Consider the following 18,944-nt stretch of genomic DNA (forward strand, 5'->3'; position numbering starts at 1 on the left):
CAAACGCACATTTTCCAAATTGAACTTGCTGAAAGATATTCTAAAAGTTGCAGAATGATGGTTTTTACTTCGATGTTTCATTACGTCAGCGTTACTAACTTCAACCTCATTAATTTTCCTATAAATCAATGATATTTATTTATTTCATTCTTTAATGATCTGGTTACTTGAACATCATCATCATCATCATCATCATCATCATCATCATCATCATCATCATCATCATCATCATCATCATCATCATCATCATCATCATCATCATCATCATCATCATTATTATTATTATTTATGAAATAGTGTCCCGGAAAAACAACATATGTACACATATGTGTGGTGTGTATGTGTGTTTGTTTGCGTGTATAATGTGTACAAGTACATTATTTTTGGATATATCGTTGAATTAAAAATTATATACGTATGTATATATGTATATAGCATAATTAAAGTCAGGTATTTCTATGTACATATACATAAATGCATATAAATATATATATATATATATATCTTTATATATATATATAGACATCGATTCATCTATACATATACATATAAGTATGTATAGGTAATTCAATTCTTGACGATTCGATGAATTACCATCAAGAAAATCGTTTGATCTAAAAGATTCTTTTCACATTGGTTAGCAATAGTAGTTAGCGGTAATAGTTAGGAGTGGAGAATATTTTTGTGAATAAGATTGGGTGGGTGGTGATGAAATAATAGAACGGCGGATTGGTAGAAGGAAAAAAATATCGAATTTTCAAAGACGTGAAAATTTAATTCGTAGCGTTATTAAAATTTAGAACATTCAAGCATGGAAAATTAAAAATATAGAAAGTCGTAAAGCTAGAAAGGTCAAGCGTAGAATCACAGAATCTAAAATCTGTAAACGATTTCATGTTATTGAGAAAAATTCTGACGATTCTATATTTTGGCATTCTATATTCTGTCCTTTTTATCGTTTTACTTCTCCGTACTTCGGCTTGCCAAAACTTTAAAAATTCTCTGAATTAAGTTTTTGCTTCTTAAAAAATTCAACATTATGCTCCTTCTATTTTTTGATCTTTATATACTTTTACTCCCACCCATAAGATTTAATATTAGCTCGAGAGAGAGAGACGGAGAGAGAGAGAGAGAGATATATATACACGATATAATTCTTATCGTTTTATAACAAGAACAGTTGATATTCTATACATCTACGTAAAAATATCTGCGTCCACTGTAGTGGTAGGCTCTTAATTAATATAACTGCGTGCTATGATCCGTTTGTATTGAATAGCAAAAATCAAAATCAAAATTGCAAACTTTTAATCAGCTGCACTTACAATTTTTTTTTTTTCCCTTTTTCTTTTCTTCTTTTGTTAATATATATATATATATATTTTTTTTTTTTTTACGTTATACTTAATAATAATTATCATTATTATTACTATCGTTATACGTATAATGCATTAATCTTTATATACATATTTATATGTATATAAATTATTGTTGTTATATTATCTACGGAGAAAAGTGCGAACGTAAAAGTTATGAAAACGAGCATTATATATATATATATATATATATATATATATATATATATATATATATATTCTTTTCTCGGTCCTTCCGTTATTATAAACATTTTATTTTTCATCAAATATCTTTATTTATTCATATTTACATATTTATTTTAGCCCCCCCTCCCCCCCAACGGTTACTTCATTTGCGCGAAAAGTTTAACAAGTTTAATTTGAAAAAAATATCAAAATAATTTTTAATATTTCTTTGTACACATACTTTGGGTACGTATATACAGGATCTTCCAGACTGATTTCATTTGGGTCTTATTACGCATTTCGTAATCTTTCAAATTCTGAATTTAATACTTTTGCTTCATGTTATTTTTTGGCAACAGTAATTTACTAGTATCCTCCCCCAAGTTTGCTTGTTAATTTCTTTTTTGCATTTTTTATTTACCTGTGAGTGTCTTGTCAATTGTGCGATGCGTAAGAACAATGAATAAATAAAAATAAAAACATTTTAGTTGGTTTTGTCCCCACTGAAGTATTATTATTATTGCTATGCAATAATGAGCAGAAAAAGAAAAAAAGGAAAAAAAAAAAAATTAAAATAAAGAACAAAACAACAAAACTGACAACTCCCAATTTAAATTGGCACGGAATTTCCCACACATACACAAGTGTACTCTCTATAAACTATTATATTCAAAATTTATAACGCCATTCAATTTATATAATATAGTTATTCATTTATATATCGATTTATTTTATTTATTTTTTAATCCACCTTTTCACCAATCATTCGTAATTTTTTTTGTCTTTGTCCGTGTTTCTCTCACAAAAGAATTCTGTTTGTTTTTGAAAATAATAAATAAACAATGATCATAATGACATCAGGTTAATATTGGGAGAATCGTTCAGTTGATTATCATTAATCAATTCACGGATTAACTGATTTGTATACATGCGCTGCGTGAAAGCTCGTTCTCATGTTTCAAAGAGGTAAATTTTACTCGGAAACGAAATTTAACGATGAACAAGAAGAGTTCTTCATATTTAAATTGAGAAATGTTATTCGCATCGCACAATACGCAATATGCCAGGTACATTTAAACAGTTTTGCATGCAGAGCAGTGTCGTGTTAAGAAGGAATACGCAGACCTTTGAAAAACTTTTCATTCGAGTAGTAATACAACTAATCTCGTATTACAGACGAAGTAGATTTCGCTGTTTATGGTCTGAACGTTCTCCGAATGCCGCTAATATACAGAACGACCAACATAAATAAAAAAGTGAGCCGAACAGAGAGTCGAGAGAGAAATTTATCACTACTATCGCATGTTAATTTTCAATAAAAAAGAATTAATAAGCACTAAGTAAAAATGAATATCAGTATTTTCTGCCGACTTCACACGGTGTTCGCATATTTAATATTAGGTGTGTGTGCGCACGCCGTAAATTGGTGCACTTCTAGTTGTCTTGCAAATAGTTTGTGCGCAGGTTATAGAATTATTTACTAATTAATATTATACAATAAAGTATAGCGTGGAGGCCTTATTATGTGTCGCATTGCGAATGACGTTTATAAGTAACGACTTGTCGACATTTACGATCACTTTCCTTTTTTCTTTCATCCTTTCTACTCTTTAAGTAACAAGTAAGTCTGTATCATCAAATAATGTTAATAATAATAATAACAACAGTGATTATTCTTATATTTATGAAAGTAGAAGTAATAATAATAATAATAACTAGGAAATCATTAATTGTTTACCACAAAATCTACAGATCTTTTAAACGTCATCGTTTTCATCGTTGAAATACGTAACTACTTTTAAGAGAACATGTACGCAGCTCGACTGCTTTTTTTTTTGAAAATCGCTGAGTCTAACGCTGTCGCTTTGTTTAAAGTACAATTTCGCATTGGTAGTCGAGTTTTAAAAAACGTACTTGACACAGTTTTTGAATTAGAAACAAATTCACGTGTTCAAGCTGCGTACCTTCTTTCTTTTAACTTGCCTATTTATTTGCTATCTTACCGACCGATATTTCACTTCATTTTCTTTTAATAAACTCGTGTCAATACGTATATATATATATATGTCGATATTAGTACGATATCGCGTTTCCGAAAAAAGGAACGAACAAATCATTTCGTGTGCTTTAGAATTTAAAAATTGCAACTGAAATTTTTGCGTACAATTGTATCGTTTTGAGGATCGACAATTGAGTTATTCTTTATTTTTTTTTTTTCTATCTCTTCTACTGGGCCAGAAAGTGTTTGTAAGTATATAAAGAGGTGTAATTCTTAGCAATAATTGAGCGCAGTTTTTCCACGTGATAAAGATAATAAAACACATTTTATCTTTCGTCCGGCCAGGGACGCGATATTTTGTAAATTTATTTATTTGTTCATTTATTTTGATTTATTATTATACTTTTAATTTATTCATCATTTAGTTGACACCGTGACCAAAAGAGAGTTATCATGAATGCTTGAATTTTGCATTTAAAAAGACTGACAATAATTTAACCAGCCTTGATTTTGTTTTATTTGAATTATTATTATTATTATTATTATTATTATTTTATCTAGTTTTATCGAAATCAGTTTCTCCTCATAAGCATTACGTGGAAGATATTATATTTGCATGTATATATATATATATTTATTTATTTATTTATATGTCTATATTTATATATTATTTATAAACAAACAAAAGAACAGAGATAACTTAAATCATTAGTGACATTATGCTCGAGAAAAACGTCAAGATAAAGATGATACAAGTTTCTTCCTTCAATTATTATCACTTGTATGCTTTTCTTATTCATTTTCATTAATCAGATCTCGTAGAAAGCGTATATGTATTTATATCATTGGTCGCTTGAATTTTCAATGCTCCCCTTAAACTTGCAACAATGACAAGCAATTGATTAATTTTTTTTCAACCGCATCGATACTGTTTTTTTTTTGTTTCTTCTTTTCCAAATCAACGATAGAAGATTTTGATATTTCGGCCCAATCGCTTTGAAAAATTCATCGCGATATTTTTGTTCGAAAAAATCAGATCCAGATTGAAAGAAAAAATATCCATATATATATATATGTATTTATGTATATATACATACATATATATATATGTGTGTACCTATATGTATTGAATGTAGAACAAACAGAATGAATCGAACATACATTGTTCGAGGTTAGACGTTCAACTCTTTTTACACTTCTTATGTTTTCTAAGATGCGATATTTTCGCTGGGAACAATGTTGAGAGAGCGCTTCGCGTGCTGCACCATAACAACTTGAAGCGTTTACTACGGTGATATATCTTAGAGTCGTTTAGAGATAACGGTGTCACTGGAGTCGCCAGAACCAACAAAGCTGGTACGACATTAGATTGTTGTACCTCCTCCAGCATTGGCTTCAGTTGTAATTTGTCGACTGTCCTAACGGAGCTCTGTGCTGTTGTTGATGACGATTTATATTTGGACTGACGGACGATGGATCTTGGCGCTGCTGCGTTGAATTGCTTCCACTGGAGGAAAGGCCGGTCGAACCTTGGACACCCTTCTGCTGCTGAAGGCCACTGTTGAGCGCTAGCCGTTGCATCTGACGGATGACCGTAGTCGCGTGATACGCTTGCTGCAACCATGAGACAACAGGGAGACATTCCTACCGGGCCTGGCGAGCAAACATATACTTATCAGCATTTTAATCAACTTGTCAACATTACTCACCTTCCACCTTGACTTGGCAAAGTTCTTTTTAAGTTGTTCCGATACAGTACCATGGATATTTTTATTGCTCGCCGCGTTTCCGGATATCCTGAAATTATTATTATTTTACCAAGTTTCACGATTACTTTGGGATGGTGAGAATACGTGCCTCTATTGAACAACGACGGGTGTCTGGCGTGCTGAGAATTTAAGGTTACTTTTTGCCAGTTATTAACTTTTGGTTAGTTTTGCCAAGTTGATTTACTTTGTTGGGCTGATTTTTGCGATACATGTCAATTTATCGGTACGCTTAATATATTGTTTTGTGATTCTTTCTTTTTTTATATAAACCTTCTCTTTTTGACTTACCAAGGGTGCGCCAGCGCCTGTTTGCAGGTGTATCGTTCGTCGACGTTAACGCACATCAATTTCTTAATGAAATCCTTTGCAGAGTCGCTAATGTCATCCCAGTACGGCGAATCGAACTCAAATTCACCTACAACAGTCTGGTTAGCTCGTTGCTATAAGCTTGTAATTGCTAATCTCGTTAAATTTTGGTCAGAAAATAGAGATCGAAGTTAGAGAAAAGGAAAATTTGAAGATAACACTTATAAAACAAGAGGAGTAAAAGAAAAAAGACAAGAACAAAACGTAATCACTGCAACGGACAGAAATATCAAAGTAATTTGAAAAAAAAAAAAAGTTTTCTTTTGTTATCAAACACACGTGAACATGCGCAATGTTTTTTTGTTTTAAAAATTAATGGAACGAAGCGCTTACATTATTAAACTTTTGAATAATCGTTATCAGTAAAAGCATGAGTGATTAGTGTACAAAAAATGATTATTGATCGAGCAATCATCTGAAATTGTAAATGAATTTTCTTATCGTTCATTAGGTGAGTCTTTCGTCAATCCGTATACCACTCTCTATTACCTCGTAATATCTGGGCGAACAGATTGGCGTCGTTCTCGTCGTAGAACGGTGGATATCCGCACAATAGAATATAAGATATCACGCCTATGCTCCATACGTCTACGGCTTTGCCATATGGCTTTTGCGCCAATACCTCCGGTGCTGAAAACAAAAGAGATTTTATGAATTTTGTGCGGATTTCCTTCAACTTATCGAACATGGATCGCAGACCCGTTCCAACGGTTTGAGTTAATTGTTGTTACAGTCAAAAGCGATCTGAAAATCTTTTACATTAATTCAAATTGTCCAAGATTTCTCAAACGTACCGACATAACCAGGCGTGCCGCAGGCCGTTGCCATTATTCCGGAATCCTCCATTTTCGATAGGCCAAAGTCACTGATCATGATTTTACTGTCTTCGTCCGGACTGTAGTAGAGGAGATTCTCAGGTTTCAGATCTCTGTGAACGACACCCTGCTCGTGCATGTAGTCGACTGCTTCGAGCACTTGTCGTATAAGACCGGAAGCGTCTTTCTCTGTGTAAGAACCTTTCTCTACAATTCTGTCGAAGAGTTCTCCCCCGGTGACCCTAAGATATGCGATAAAATACATGACACGATCCGTCGTGTTTCAATTTTCAGACAACTCGACGGTCACACCCAGAGCCTAATATTTTTTTGATTAAAATTTAACTTCAAGCTACAATGTCGATTCTGACAAACGTTCTGATCTACATTTGAAAATGTGACATTGTTATTCTAAGCGCAACGTTTACAGGGAACATTGGTCGGTACAACACGTCTTGTATGTCACGTATGTCCATTGCTTTCAGAGAATTGTGAAATTTTTACTAACGTTAGTTAATGACTTTCAATATCGCTTTGAGTCATAGTGAAAACTATTCTTATCACTTATTTTATATTCGTTTTTTGTATACTTAGAGAAGTTTTCAACATATTTCTTTGCAGTGTTTTGCTATTTTTAATAGTATACTAACAGATTTTCAATGCTCAAGATTTTCAATGCCCTTTTCACATATATATGTTTTACCTAAATTAAAAGTTTTTGGGGTCGCTGATTACAAATTTGAAATCGGATTTTAATAACTCAAGATGGCTGATCCAATATCGCTGAGGAAATTTCAAATTCGATCGAATTTGGAGAAAAAAACTTTGTCCAGGGGTTTTTGGGGTCGCTGATGACGAATATGAAATCACATTTTGAAAACTCGGCATGGCGAATCCACTTATTGACCGCAAAATCCCGTGCATAGAGTTTTTGTATCCGGACACGATCAAATTTGAAATTTTCGTCCGCCATATTGGATCCGCTATCTCGAATGTTTGAAATTTGCTTTCATATTTGTAATCAGCGAGCCCGAAAACCAGAGAATACTATCTTGTTATAAAAGTTGACTCGGTACAATAATGTGTAATTCAAAGTGTTAGGAAGCACAATTGGTCATGCTGTTTGTGTTTCATATTGGAGAACAGAAAAATACTGCGAGCAATGGTTCCAGAAATTTTCTGTCCATGAGGTAATCTAGTAAACGTTGCGCTATGTTTTTTGACGTTAGATATTACAACGCGCGACAAGACTCTGGGTTTACGGGTAACGCATTATTACAACTGAACTTACAACTCCATTACCAAGTAGACCTTGTGCTTGTCTTCGAACGTTTCCAAAAGCTGCACAATGTTCGGGTGGGTCAGCCTGTAACAATGGAGTTATTTCTGAGTGACGATACGTTTGTGTCTATGCTCAATTATGTAACCCTTTTTCTTTCATGCTATCACTGGTACACATATACCTCCATCTACATGCAACCCTTTGGCAAGGATGTAAGAGTGTAAAGAAAAACAATGTATTCTGCTCGGAACTGAATCGTCGTACCTGATTTTTGAGTACATCTAGATTACTCGATTGGCAAATTGTCTTGGAAATTTTTCCCCGAACAGATATTACGGTTTTTCAAATATACTCTTACAGTCGTCGCGTGGTGAACACAAATAAATCGATAATTACACACATTTATAAATGCAGTAAAACAATGTATTTATCAATCGATATATGGCCAATTTTGTTAACACATTGTTGATAGATGCCCCAAAACCTGTAACACATAGTATCGTCTGAATATCGTTACACGCAATAGTCAAATGATAGTTCGTTCTATAGAACACATTGTTTTAATCCAGAATAATCAGCGGTAAGAAGAAAAATTATAACTGAAAGCTAGTACATGGTGGGAACAAAAAATAATACAATAGTGATAATAACAATAAAATTAATGATAATAATTTTAATAATAATAATTGTAATAGAAACGGTACTGGCACAGACACACAGATAACAATTAAGCGATGCGTTGAATACATATAAACTTTACATTTAGACGGTCAAAGGAAATATTCTGAGATAATATCTCTTTTTACTTTCGTCTTATTGGTACATTTTTTTTTCCTTCTTTTTTTTTATTTCTGTCAATTTTCTTATTTCGAGTTACCTAAAAATTTGTAATCTTGTTTAGTTGGCGCAAAATCGGAATATACCAGAATAGAAAGTTTCTGACAGATAGCTTGTAAATGAAAAACGAACGTATTATGTAATAGACAACTTCAAAGCCTGAGCGCGGATGTCATAATGTCATAATCATTTTTAGTTTACGGAAAAGAGAGAGAGGAATCCAGAATAAAGGAAACACGTTTAATTCAAGTTGTGAAAGAGATATCTTGTTCGTCGCGTAACCCACTAATTGAGTTGTAATTAATTTTTAATCGATTTTTAATGAATTTTCAAATATTATTTATCAAATTTCTACATCAGCACTCAGCAGAGAATCATGTAATATTTTGCCAATTTTGTCATTAAAAAGTAGCATCGAATCGCGTTTCATCTGAAAATTTTTATTTTATGAAATGGCTTTGATCGATGATAATTTTTTATTTTTCTTGTCCTTTCACAATCAGTCGATCCGGCGGTTTCTCTACAATAGCTTCGAAACAACAGTTTGGCGAACCAAAATTTTCCCGTTATTCTCATTTAACCGAGTATAAAAACGTTGATTAAATACTAAATTCTTTGCACAGTTTTCAATATTCATATTCTTTCGGCATTTGATCGATAAGCCCGTAAGGCATGTAGATTTATACAGGGTGTCCCTAAATTGCCTCCCACGGACTAGCCAGCATGATACCTCGTTAAAATCCAACCGAGAATTTTTTTTCCGGAAGCTCGTCCGACGCATAGTTTTTGAATTATAAGCGATAGCGCTAGGCCAATCAGAGTGCACCATTTCATCTAGATTTGCCGCCACGGAAATTGCTGTTTTGTTCGTCTGGGTGAATTATTATTATTTGTTTACGAATTAAATATCGGCACCTCCCCTCACTCGCTGTTGTACCCCTTCTCGAGCGCTGACCTCGGTATTGTTGCCGCGGCACACGCTGCCTGCCGCACATCCATGGGCGCACACTTGTGTGTGTAAACAGAAGCGCATCCTCAAGCATAAGGGTTACAGCAGCGAAAGAGGGGAGGTGCCGATATTTAATTCGTAAACAAATAATAATAATTCACCCAGACGAACAAAACAGCAATTTCCGTGGCGGCAAATCCAGATGAAATGGTGCGCTCTGATTGGCCTAGCGCTATCGCTTATAATTCAAAAACTATGCATCGGACGATCTTCCGGAAAAGAAATTCTCGGTTGGATTTTAACGAGGTATTATGCTGGCTAGTCCGTGGGAGGCAATTTAGGGACACCCTGTATAGTGGAACGGAGTCGAGCTGGTTAAACCTTTATTTTCCCATTCATTTTACTTCTAACCGGTATTAACGCAGTTTCATTCATTACAGACTGCATGCCCAGCTATCGCAGAGTGCTTACGCAGACAGAGACGAGCCAACAGAAGCAGTTAACTAATGGTAAGTGATTTTGTGTATTAAGTATTCGATTCAGGTGTATGGAAAAAACAAGACTCATCGTTTGTCGGTGTATGTACGATTCATTCATGAATTTGTAGAAAAAGGGGGACGAAGAGCTCGGATTTTGTAGTCTACATTATTTTTCTTGGAGAAGATTTAACGATCTTTCTTCACTAAAATATAAATACTTTCCCTGAGTTGAGTCGTCGGCGTTGGAAACTGGTGTTTGTCATCAGTATCGGATAATTGTTATCGATAATGCGGGTATCTGATATTTTCAAACGAGCGTCGGTATATTTCATTGGTAAAAATTCGTTTAATTTTGCAAATTTAAAGAGAATGACTTTCTTATTTTCTGACGTACCTAGCTTTGATCGTCCTTTACGAGATTACAAAAGCGTTGGGAAAAATTGTTTGTAAATAAGTGAACGCTTTAAATGTGCATCATGCAACTACGGTGTTTAGATAGTTTTAAAAATTTTTCATTCAAATTATAGCGATGAAAGTGACAAAATTTATGTAGTTGCAGAGAGTAGGATAGGTGTTTGGATGATAAGAGGTAAATTTTACTTCTAATCTCTACACGTCGTTTTAATTCAAGAACTAAACGTACGCCGGGCGAAAAACTTTATTTCATTTCTTTTTTTTTTTTATTTAATTTCCCTTTTATTCTATATTCGTTTGCGGTGAACATACCCATGTGTTTGTATTCAATATTGTTATTATTACTATTAATATCCCAAGTGAATATCCATGGTAAATGTGACTTAATAATACGATGAAGATGAATTATTCCCGCATGCTATTATTTCGAGTATGAAAATGTTTGCCGTGCGTTGATGTTGAAAATTCATTTTATGTACGTTCATGATACTCTGTATTTTATTCAAGCAAATCCGAACCAAGTTTTCAATGAGAAAATTTACATTCGATATTGTTCGCTGTAATTTCTCTTCTCTCGCACATCGTTTAATCGTCTGCTTGACAAGTTTGTCGATTCGATTGAGAAGCAAACGATCGCTCGGAGAATCTTGCTTTATAAAGCTTGATACGACAAAAATGTGTCTCCGTTGAATTAAAATTGACAGAAAAGTTAGATTAGGTTTATTCTTTTTCATTTCATAGCAGACGATGGTGAGAAAATTTGAAAAAAAAAAAAAAAAAATACAGCTGTCAAACGCAAACGATTATTGAGTTTAGCGACAAATGTAGTTGTCGAAACCGTTTGAGAGGAAGGGGAGAAAAATAGTGAGAGAGAGAGAGAGAGCGAAAGAAAGAAAGAGTCACATTGAGATATAAATAATGTGAATGTGTACGAAGCTAAGAAATATGTATTATAATGTATAATATCGTGAATGTAACGTGTGTTGACATAATATATTTATACATATATATACACCTACTAGGGTGGTACTTGTTTAGGGTGTTGACGAATTTTTACCGCCCCATCACTGAAATCAATTTTAAATCATTTAAAAAGAGTCGCCAAATTTTTTCAGATTCTTACAGCAAGTCCGATCTAAGTTTCTTATGGAAGTGACATGGGAAAAACTTTTTTTCGCAGTATATATTTTATCGTGAAAGTAATAATGTTCCAAAAAATCTGTAACCGCGAGGTTTTAGTCGGCGTTAGTGATACTATATGAAAAAAAATAATACACATCATCGTACGAGGCAATCTAGACGAATTGCACTTCCTCTGAACAGAAAAAAAAATAGTCAGGTTTCGAGGTTGTGCAATTCGTCTAGATTGCCTGGTACGACGATGTGTATTTTTTCCCAGATAGTAGCACTAATTCTTTACCAAAACCTCGCGGTTTACAGATTATTTGGAACATTATTACTCTTGCAATAAAATGTATACCGAGAAAAAAAGTTTTACCCATGTTAATTTCCATAAGAAACTTCGATCACAATGCGGACTATCTTAGATTCGATGTAAAAATCTGAAAAAATTAGGCGATTGTTTTCGAATTATTTGAGGTTGATTTGGGGGATGATCTGGCAAAAATTCGTCAACACCCTGAATAAGGACCACCTTAACACCCACGTATATTATGCGATTCACATCTGTGTGTATGTATACATATATATATATGTATGCAATATATTAATTCAAAATGATACAGATAAATAGAGTAAGGGTAGGCGCTGCAATATTGTGCAGCATTTTTTCCCCGTTTTAGAGGGCGCACTTACCATCCCGTCTCGCCACTATTATCCGACTTGAACGGTCCACCACCGCTCTGTGGTTTCACTGTTTCACTGAACCTACGAATTAACAATAACACCATACACAATCACGAATTATACATTTGGGTGTACGGAGCACTGATTCAGCGAAGAGAACTCACTGCCTTCAGATTTTATTTTATTTTTCGGCACGATCTTGAATTACTTGTTGCTCATTAGCGAGGCCGTTTTGAAGGTGTTTTTGCTTAAACTCGGATCCGATTTTCGTGGAATGGGAGTCGAAAATACGAGTATAAACATTTTCTGGTATACACGTTTTAAAATATTCCTGACGATTATCGCGAATTTCCGAGTCGCGATTCGCCTCGGATTTCAGCTCGCCCTGGTAATGTTGACGTTTCAAAATGTCGTCTTTTTCACTCTGAGATTCGACACTTGTTTTGCGAATTTCCGCCCACGTCGTTTTTATTGCCAATTAAATCGCGAGTGTTCGATTTCCGTTTCTGTTTTTTAGTTATGTCGTTATTTTGCGTCAACGAAAAACAACGTTTAGAACGTTCGAGGTGTAAGTTACTCCCTCGAGCAAGAAGCGTTTCGGAATTTTGCTAGACGTTCTAACTGATCCAAGAATCGTTATCGCCCACGTGATTGCTTGTACTACCTAATCACCTCTGAGTAAGAAATATTCATTTGTCAACATTTTTTCTCTCTCGTTTTTCCCAGAACGATAAGTTAAACGATCTATTTTTCAACGTTCCAGTCAACAAAGTATCGCATTACGAAACTTTCAGGTGGAAAGAAAGAAAGATAGAGAGTTGGTATAAATGACAAAGGTACAGATTATCAATAGCTATACAGAAAAGTTTTTGAAAGTGTCTGCTACTAACGAGTCGTTCTTAATACGATAGACGTTCGTAGTAACGATCACACGATTGCATACTATGCAATTTCCTTGTTTCTGTTCAAATCTTTTCGCAGCGTTCTGTTCTCGAACTATATTTGTTTTCACCATCTTTTCTTTCAATCCCGTGATTAAATAATTTCACGATTTTTCTAAATGTATACTTTCTAATTACCGAAAACTCCACGATACGAGATTTTATCACGCGATGTTACTTTACTTGACTATTCGGATTGAAATTACTATCACTTGGAATTATTTGTGAAACAAGAGTACGATACTATTATTATTAGTATTTTAATTACCGTTTTTCAACGGATTTATAACGACGACATTAGGTTGGATACACGACAACAATGTAAAGTGTACAATGGGTTGTATAGTAATGGATCGATCGTTCGATGTGATATGTACGGCTGTATGAATATTTTAATAATTCACTCAAATCTACATATATATGTATATATATCTCTATACACTGCAGCGTGTTTCGACTGTGTGATATATATATAAATATAAATGCAAAATATGTATCCAGCGTTACGGAACAAATAAATAGAAAATTAGCGCCGAAAGGACAGACGACAGCCATCAGAGATATTTGCGTTACCGAATGCACAGAGCAGCAACATTTAATAATAAGAGAGACTCAAATGTTCAATATGTAAATAGTATACAACTGCCAATAATATAATAGATACGTGTCATACTTTCAACCAATAGCAACACCATATTTTCAACTCTGTTATCGGATTGGGGATTTTTTTTCACTCGTTCGAAACCGCTCGCTTGTTGGTTTTATTATCACGTGCAAGAAGCTACCATATTTAACAGCTCGTTTGTCCAATTATTACAATTTTCATCTTCAAACAAAAAGTAATATCTTGATAGAACAAAAAAAGAACTTTGAATCGTTTAGCGAACTTGCGTACACCTTGAAAAGTGGCAAGACCAAATTTCAAAGAAAACAAAATACCCATCCGATAGCGATTTACCAAAGTGTGTGAAAATTGGTTGAACGATCCAAATATAAATATGACGTACAACGTACGAATAAAATATATAATGTAAACCAGTGTTGCGCCTGTAAAACATCGACTTTAAACCGAACAAACACAGTTCTAGTAATTTTGAAATCGAAACTTGAAATTGTCCATCGAGTCGATACAAGAAAGATAGAAGAAATTCATTTTCATTCGGGTCGACCTGTCGTTGGTGAATACAGGCACAAACTCGTTTGCAACGCAAGAACTGAAAAATAAAAATATAAATCAAAACAAATAGCATACAGTTTGAAATACTTTAAAGCTGAATGGAACATGACGATATTCTAAGCTCGAATCTATAGCCGTCATTTTTTACAATCTTGCCGGTATTAATTTGCTCGCGAAATACCAATCAATTTTATGTTCCATTCTTGCTTCTATTGCCGAGTCCATTTCTACAATGTCAAAGTATTATAACGATAACGTTTTAACATTAGATAAGAAAAAAAAAGAAAAAAAAAAAAATGATGCCTCTTTAATTAAATACAAAAAGAAAATAGTAAATATTTATATTAATATTTATATATACCTATATATATATATACACAATAATTACAGTAGTGGTATAGTATAGTAATAGTATACATAAGGCATACGCGTAGCAAATACGACTTGAAATTGGTTTAAATATAATAATAATAAGAATAAGAATAATAATAAGCGCGCATAATGAGCATGCAGAAATAATTTTTTTCCTTTAAAATTCAAAGCGTATGTATATATATACTATGTATATATGTGTGTATGTGTATATATATAGAGGAAGATTTCAATACGCTTGGCTTGGCTGGTATGGAAAATAAAATATATCTACTTTTTTTTTAATTTTTTTTACTTCAAATCCTGTGATAAAATATTGAAATTAAAATTGCAGTTGGCTAGTTTTGAATCGAGATATACAATAGATAAAATGTGAACAGAATCCTAATCGTTCTAAAGTTTACTGAACATCGATCGTTTGCTTTTCATCTATTTTGAAAAAAAAAATTCCGTTTCACGCCTACCTTCGTAACACCTTTATCTCATTCTCCAACGAGTCTTCTTTACCCTTCAACGCCTTCTTGTCAATTATCTTCACGGCAAACATCTGGCCAGGTTTTTCTTTACTCTCTGCCAATCTGACCTCGGAAAACGCTCCCCTGGATGAAAAACAATCTTTGTTAATATACGTTTACCAATGATAGAAATGGCGATAGTAATCGGACAACGACGAGCTACGATTCGCACCTTGTACAAAACGCTCAGGCATAATAGAAAATGATAAACAGATAAGAGTAAATAAATGCTTAGTCGAAAGATTGTCGAGTGTCGAAAATTTTAAAACTCAGCCTCGCAATGATCGAGACTCGTGTGTGTCATAATGAAACGTGTGAATAGAAGGAAAGGAACGATTTCTAAAGATTAGTTTCATTATTCGACTGCGTGTAAATTATATTTAGAAGTTTATCATCGTCAATGAATAGGGACATTATCAATGGAAATAAAGCTCATTGCTATTTCTATTGCAAAACTTGGAAAATTTTGAAGTTTCTCAATGTAGCAATTAGTAAGACGAAGCGAAAGGAATATAACCGGTGTCAAAGTTTTGCGCCTTAGATCGGTCGATTCAGAGAATTTTTTACAGTGTTCCAAGAATTTAAAATAGAAAGAATATACGAAGTTTGAAAAAAAAAAAAAAAAAATTACAAGAAAATCACGGATAAACGATGTTTGAATGGGTACAAATAAATTCAGATGAGATTATTCAGCTATTAATAATAGCTATAATAGAAAACAAGTATGGAATGGAAAAGAAAACTCGGATGAAAACGCAAAACAAAAACAAAAAAAAAAAAAAAAAAAAAAAAAAAAAAAGGGGGGGGGGGAAATTGAATCTAACGAAAAGTAAAATTGCCGATAATGTTGAGTAATGAAGGATAAAAAAATTTTTAAAATTTCAACAACCCGAACCGAATACGTTAATTACATTATAGGTAGCGAATATTTGTACAACATTGTTGAAAAGGTGGGAAATTAACCAGCTGTTCAACCGTCTTGTATACGATTATAGAATTGTTCCCTGAGCGTATAATATAAATAAACGATATCCACGTTGTTGATTGAATAAATTTTCACCAGTAACGACAACACGAATATGTTAAATCTATAATTTCACAATTTACGTAAAATTACGATTTTCAATATTCTTACGTTCCGAGTAATTCCTTGAGGATGTATTTCTCGTCAACCGACGGCAATCTCTCGTCCTTTCCATCCTTTTTCAATTTCTTGCTAGAGTCCTTTTTACCGAAGAGCGGCATCTTCGTCGTGACTACTTTTTGGATGATTACAAATATATTTCAGCAGGAGTCAACCGAGGATAACGCACAGTGTCAAAGAGTGGTGGACGGCCGAAAGAGAGGGGGAAGAAGAACGACGGGAGGGGGCGGAGGTGAGGGGGAGGAAAACGAGGGGCAGGTTTGGCCGGGACGGGGAATGGGAGGGGGAAAACGGCGGCGTGGTGGGGATGGGGTGAGGGTGGGGGGAGTAGGAGTGATATGTATCAGGCGATGATTTCACTCTGTCTCTCTCTCTCTCTCTCTTGAGGTAATGACGATTACTCCTTTCGATGGAACGTGCTGTGAAAAAAAAAAAAAAAAAAAAAATTAAAGAAATATGAAAAAAAATTCACGAAAAATGAGAAACGAATGGGAAATGTATTTTCAGAAATGTTACGGGGCAATAAAAGAGGAAGAGAAGAGGGAATAATAATAAAAAAAAAAAAACGAACAAGATGTACACGCGCTGAGATTATTTAAGCGAACAAGAAATTAACTGCGAATTATGTATCTTAAAACCCGAGAGACTTGGTTGTTGGTATGATTTATGTATGTTATTAACACGAGTTTGATTGATACTACGCGATTTCGATGCTTTTAGAAATTTTTTCGTCTCCAAATTTATCTACGCACGTAAGGATGAATAACATACACTTGTATATGCGCGTGCGTCTGTGTGTGTGTGTGTGTGTATGTACGGAGCGCGAAAAGAGAGAGAGAGCGAGAGAGAGAGAGAGAGAGAGGGAAAGACGGAAGAGGTTAAAGTGTAGATTGATGATGAAAAAGTTATCTGTCTTTACTTCGATATGTGATTCTTGTGTATTCATATAATTTATGTATGAATCTGTTGATTTTTTTTTTACTTAACGACAAAATTTTGACATCACAGATTTGTCGGGAATTAAACGTAGGGATTGACAACGTATGTGAAAATGGTATCGCGGGATAGATAACGGGAGGATAATTATGGGGAGAAAGAATACAAAAAAAAATTCAAAACAATGAGAGAGCGGAAATGTTGTGGTTTTTTTTCTTGTTCATTCAAATGACAAAATTAAAAGCTAAAACAACAACACAAACGAACGAATGAGAAATAAAATAACGAAAGTATAGAAATTTGGATGAACCGAGATTGAGACGAATTTTTGTTCTGTTTGTCGTTTTTGTTTTTTCTCTTAACGGCGATCCTCTTTCTTTTGTTTTTTCCTTTCGTTTGCGGTCTTGACGTAAAATTCAACTATACCGAGTACCGAGTCGGATATCTTATTAATTTATTCCTTTATAATAACTACGTGTCTCTTTACTCTCACTGTCGAACGCACACTTTGACATGGGATAATATCACCAAAGGATGACTGTAATGATCAACGTGCAGTACGGCTGACTTTGGCAAACACAAGTGTGTCTTGCGTTCGCAAAACTGGCTCAGGGTCACGGCCTTACGCCCTCCTCGGTCAGATATCCTAGTTAGTGCGTGTTTGTTTTTTTTTTCTTCTTCTTCTCTTTTCTCTTTAATAATTATTTTTTTGTTCCCTCAGAGTTTGAATTTCCCGGCAATTTCGTTTGCTTTACCTCTGTCGTTTGTTTTCACTAATATCTGTAACTCTATGAAACAAAGTAGTCGTATGTACGTACGTTCGTATCGGTTGCGTTTATATTCGATGACCGGTTGTTTGGTTGTTGTTTTTTGTTATTTGTCTTGATAAACATTTGCCCCTGCCCTCTGACGATTATACTTCAGGTCATATAACGCGAAAAGAAAATATTGTTATTATTGTTACTTCACTGTTTTCGCGCTTCCTCCGCATATGATGCGATACAAATTGCGATGTTGGTTGATGAATCTCGATGATATTTGTTTCAGCTTCTGTCGTTATATTTTTCTATACAAGTTCTTGATAATATCCTTATTCGCGATTCGTACTTTCAAATCAACTTATTACCTACAACTGCACGACAAGCAGTCAGGTACCTATTTTACTTGTGCGCGTACGCAGATATTATCGTGTCGATATATATATATATATATACTGTTTTAATTTTTTTTAACAATTTTAATCAATTCCGTTAATCATCGAACTACTCAACTACAGTTTTATTTACTTCCTAATCTGTTTTTCCATTCAATTTTTAACTCTCGTACGCCGCACTTCTGCATACACTAAACCGTTCGACCATCTATGAACACCCCGCGCACTCTATGGACGCAAGATATGTATATCTCTTATAGCCTTTGCTGCAACGGAGCCGATCGTAGATATGCAATGTTGCAAATATTTTTTAACCGCTTTAGGTACGAAGTGTGCAGCGGACGTATACAGTGGAAAATTTATTCCGTTTCAAAGTCCCCGACGAGCTGCTTAAAACTCGGGGAAAAACACTACTGAACCACTCAATGATCATTAGCCACGAAGCAGCT

At 34.2% G+C, this 18,944-nt stretch overlaps 1 protein-coding gene across 14 annotated transcripts; it reads right to left on the reverse strand.

Annotated features, from left to right (window-relative positions):
- Nucleotides 1-2,286: 2,286 nt before the first annotated feature.
- On the reverse strand, nucleotides 2,287-18,942 carry LOC124304739 (calcium/calmodulin-dependent protein kinase type 1). 14 transcript variants are annotated; one of them, XM_046763336.1, is made up of 10 exons: nucleotides 18,629-18,942; nucleotides 16,398-16,521; nucleotides 15,212-15,346; nucleotides 12,267-12,338; nucleotides 7,782-7,856; nucleotides 6,470-6,732; nucleotides 6,165-6,305; nucleotides 5,598-5,724; nucleotides 5,300-5,337; nucleotides 2,287-5,193 (listed from the first exon to the last, which is right to left on the reverse strand). In XM_046763336.1, the coding sequence occupies exons 1-10, from the start codon at nucleotides 18,681-18,683 to the stop codon at nucleotides 4,721-4,723; spliced, it is 1,503 nt and encodes a 500-aa protein (XP_046619292.1). In that variant the 5' UTR covers nucleotides 18,684-18,942; the 3' UTR covers nucleotides 2,287-4,720. The 14 variants fall into 14 exon arrangements, with proteins under 14 accessions (XP_046619292.1, XP_046619294.1, XP_046619293.1 ...); XM_046763338.1 differs by having other exon boundaries at nucleotides 16,398-16,518; nucleotides 18,312-18,942; XM_046763337.1 differs by having other exon boundaries at nucleotides 18,312-18,942.
- Between the last annotated feature and the right edge of the window lie 2 nt (nucleotides 18,943-18,944).

Source organism: Neodiprion virginianus, chromosome 5, assembly GCF_021901495.1.
Source record: "Neodiprion virginianus isolate iyNeoVirg1 chromosome 5, iyNeoVirg1.1, whole genome shotgun sequence".
Taxonomy (NCBI): Eukaryota; Metazoa; Arthropoda; class Insecta; order Hymenoptera; family Diprionidae; genus Neodiprion; species Neodiprion virginianus.

What these genes read in the sequence shown, in the direction of transcription:
- LOC124304739 (XM_046763336.1), bottom strand. Translation starts at nt 18,683, where the DNA reads ATGCAGAAGTGCGGCGTACGAGAGTTAAAAATTGAATGGAAAAACAGA. An exon ending in CTCAAGGAATTACTCGGAAC is followed by an intron (nt 15,347 to 16,397) that starts GTAAGAATATTG and finishes TTTTTCATCCAG; the next exon opens with GGGAGCGTTTTCCGAGGTCA. An exon ending in GTCTACTTGGTAATGGAGTT is followed by an intron (nt 6,733 to 7,781) that starts GTAAGTTCAGTT and finishes CGCATATCTTAG; the next exon opens with GGTCACCGGGGGAGAACTCT.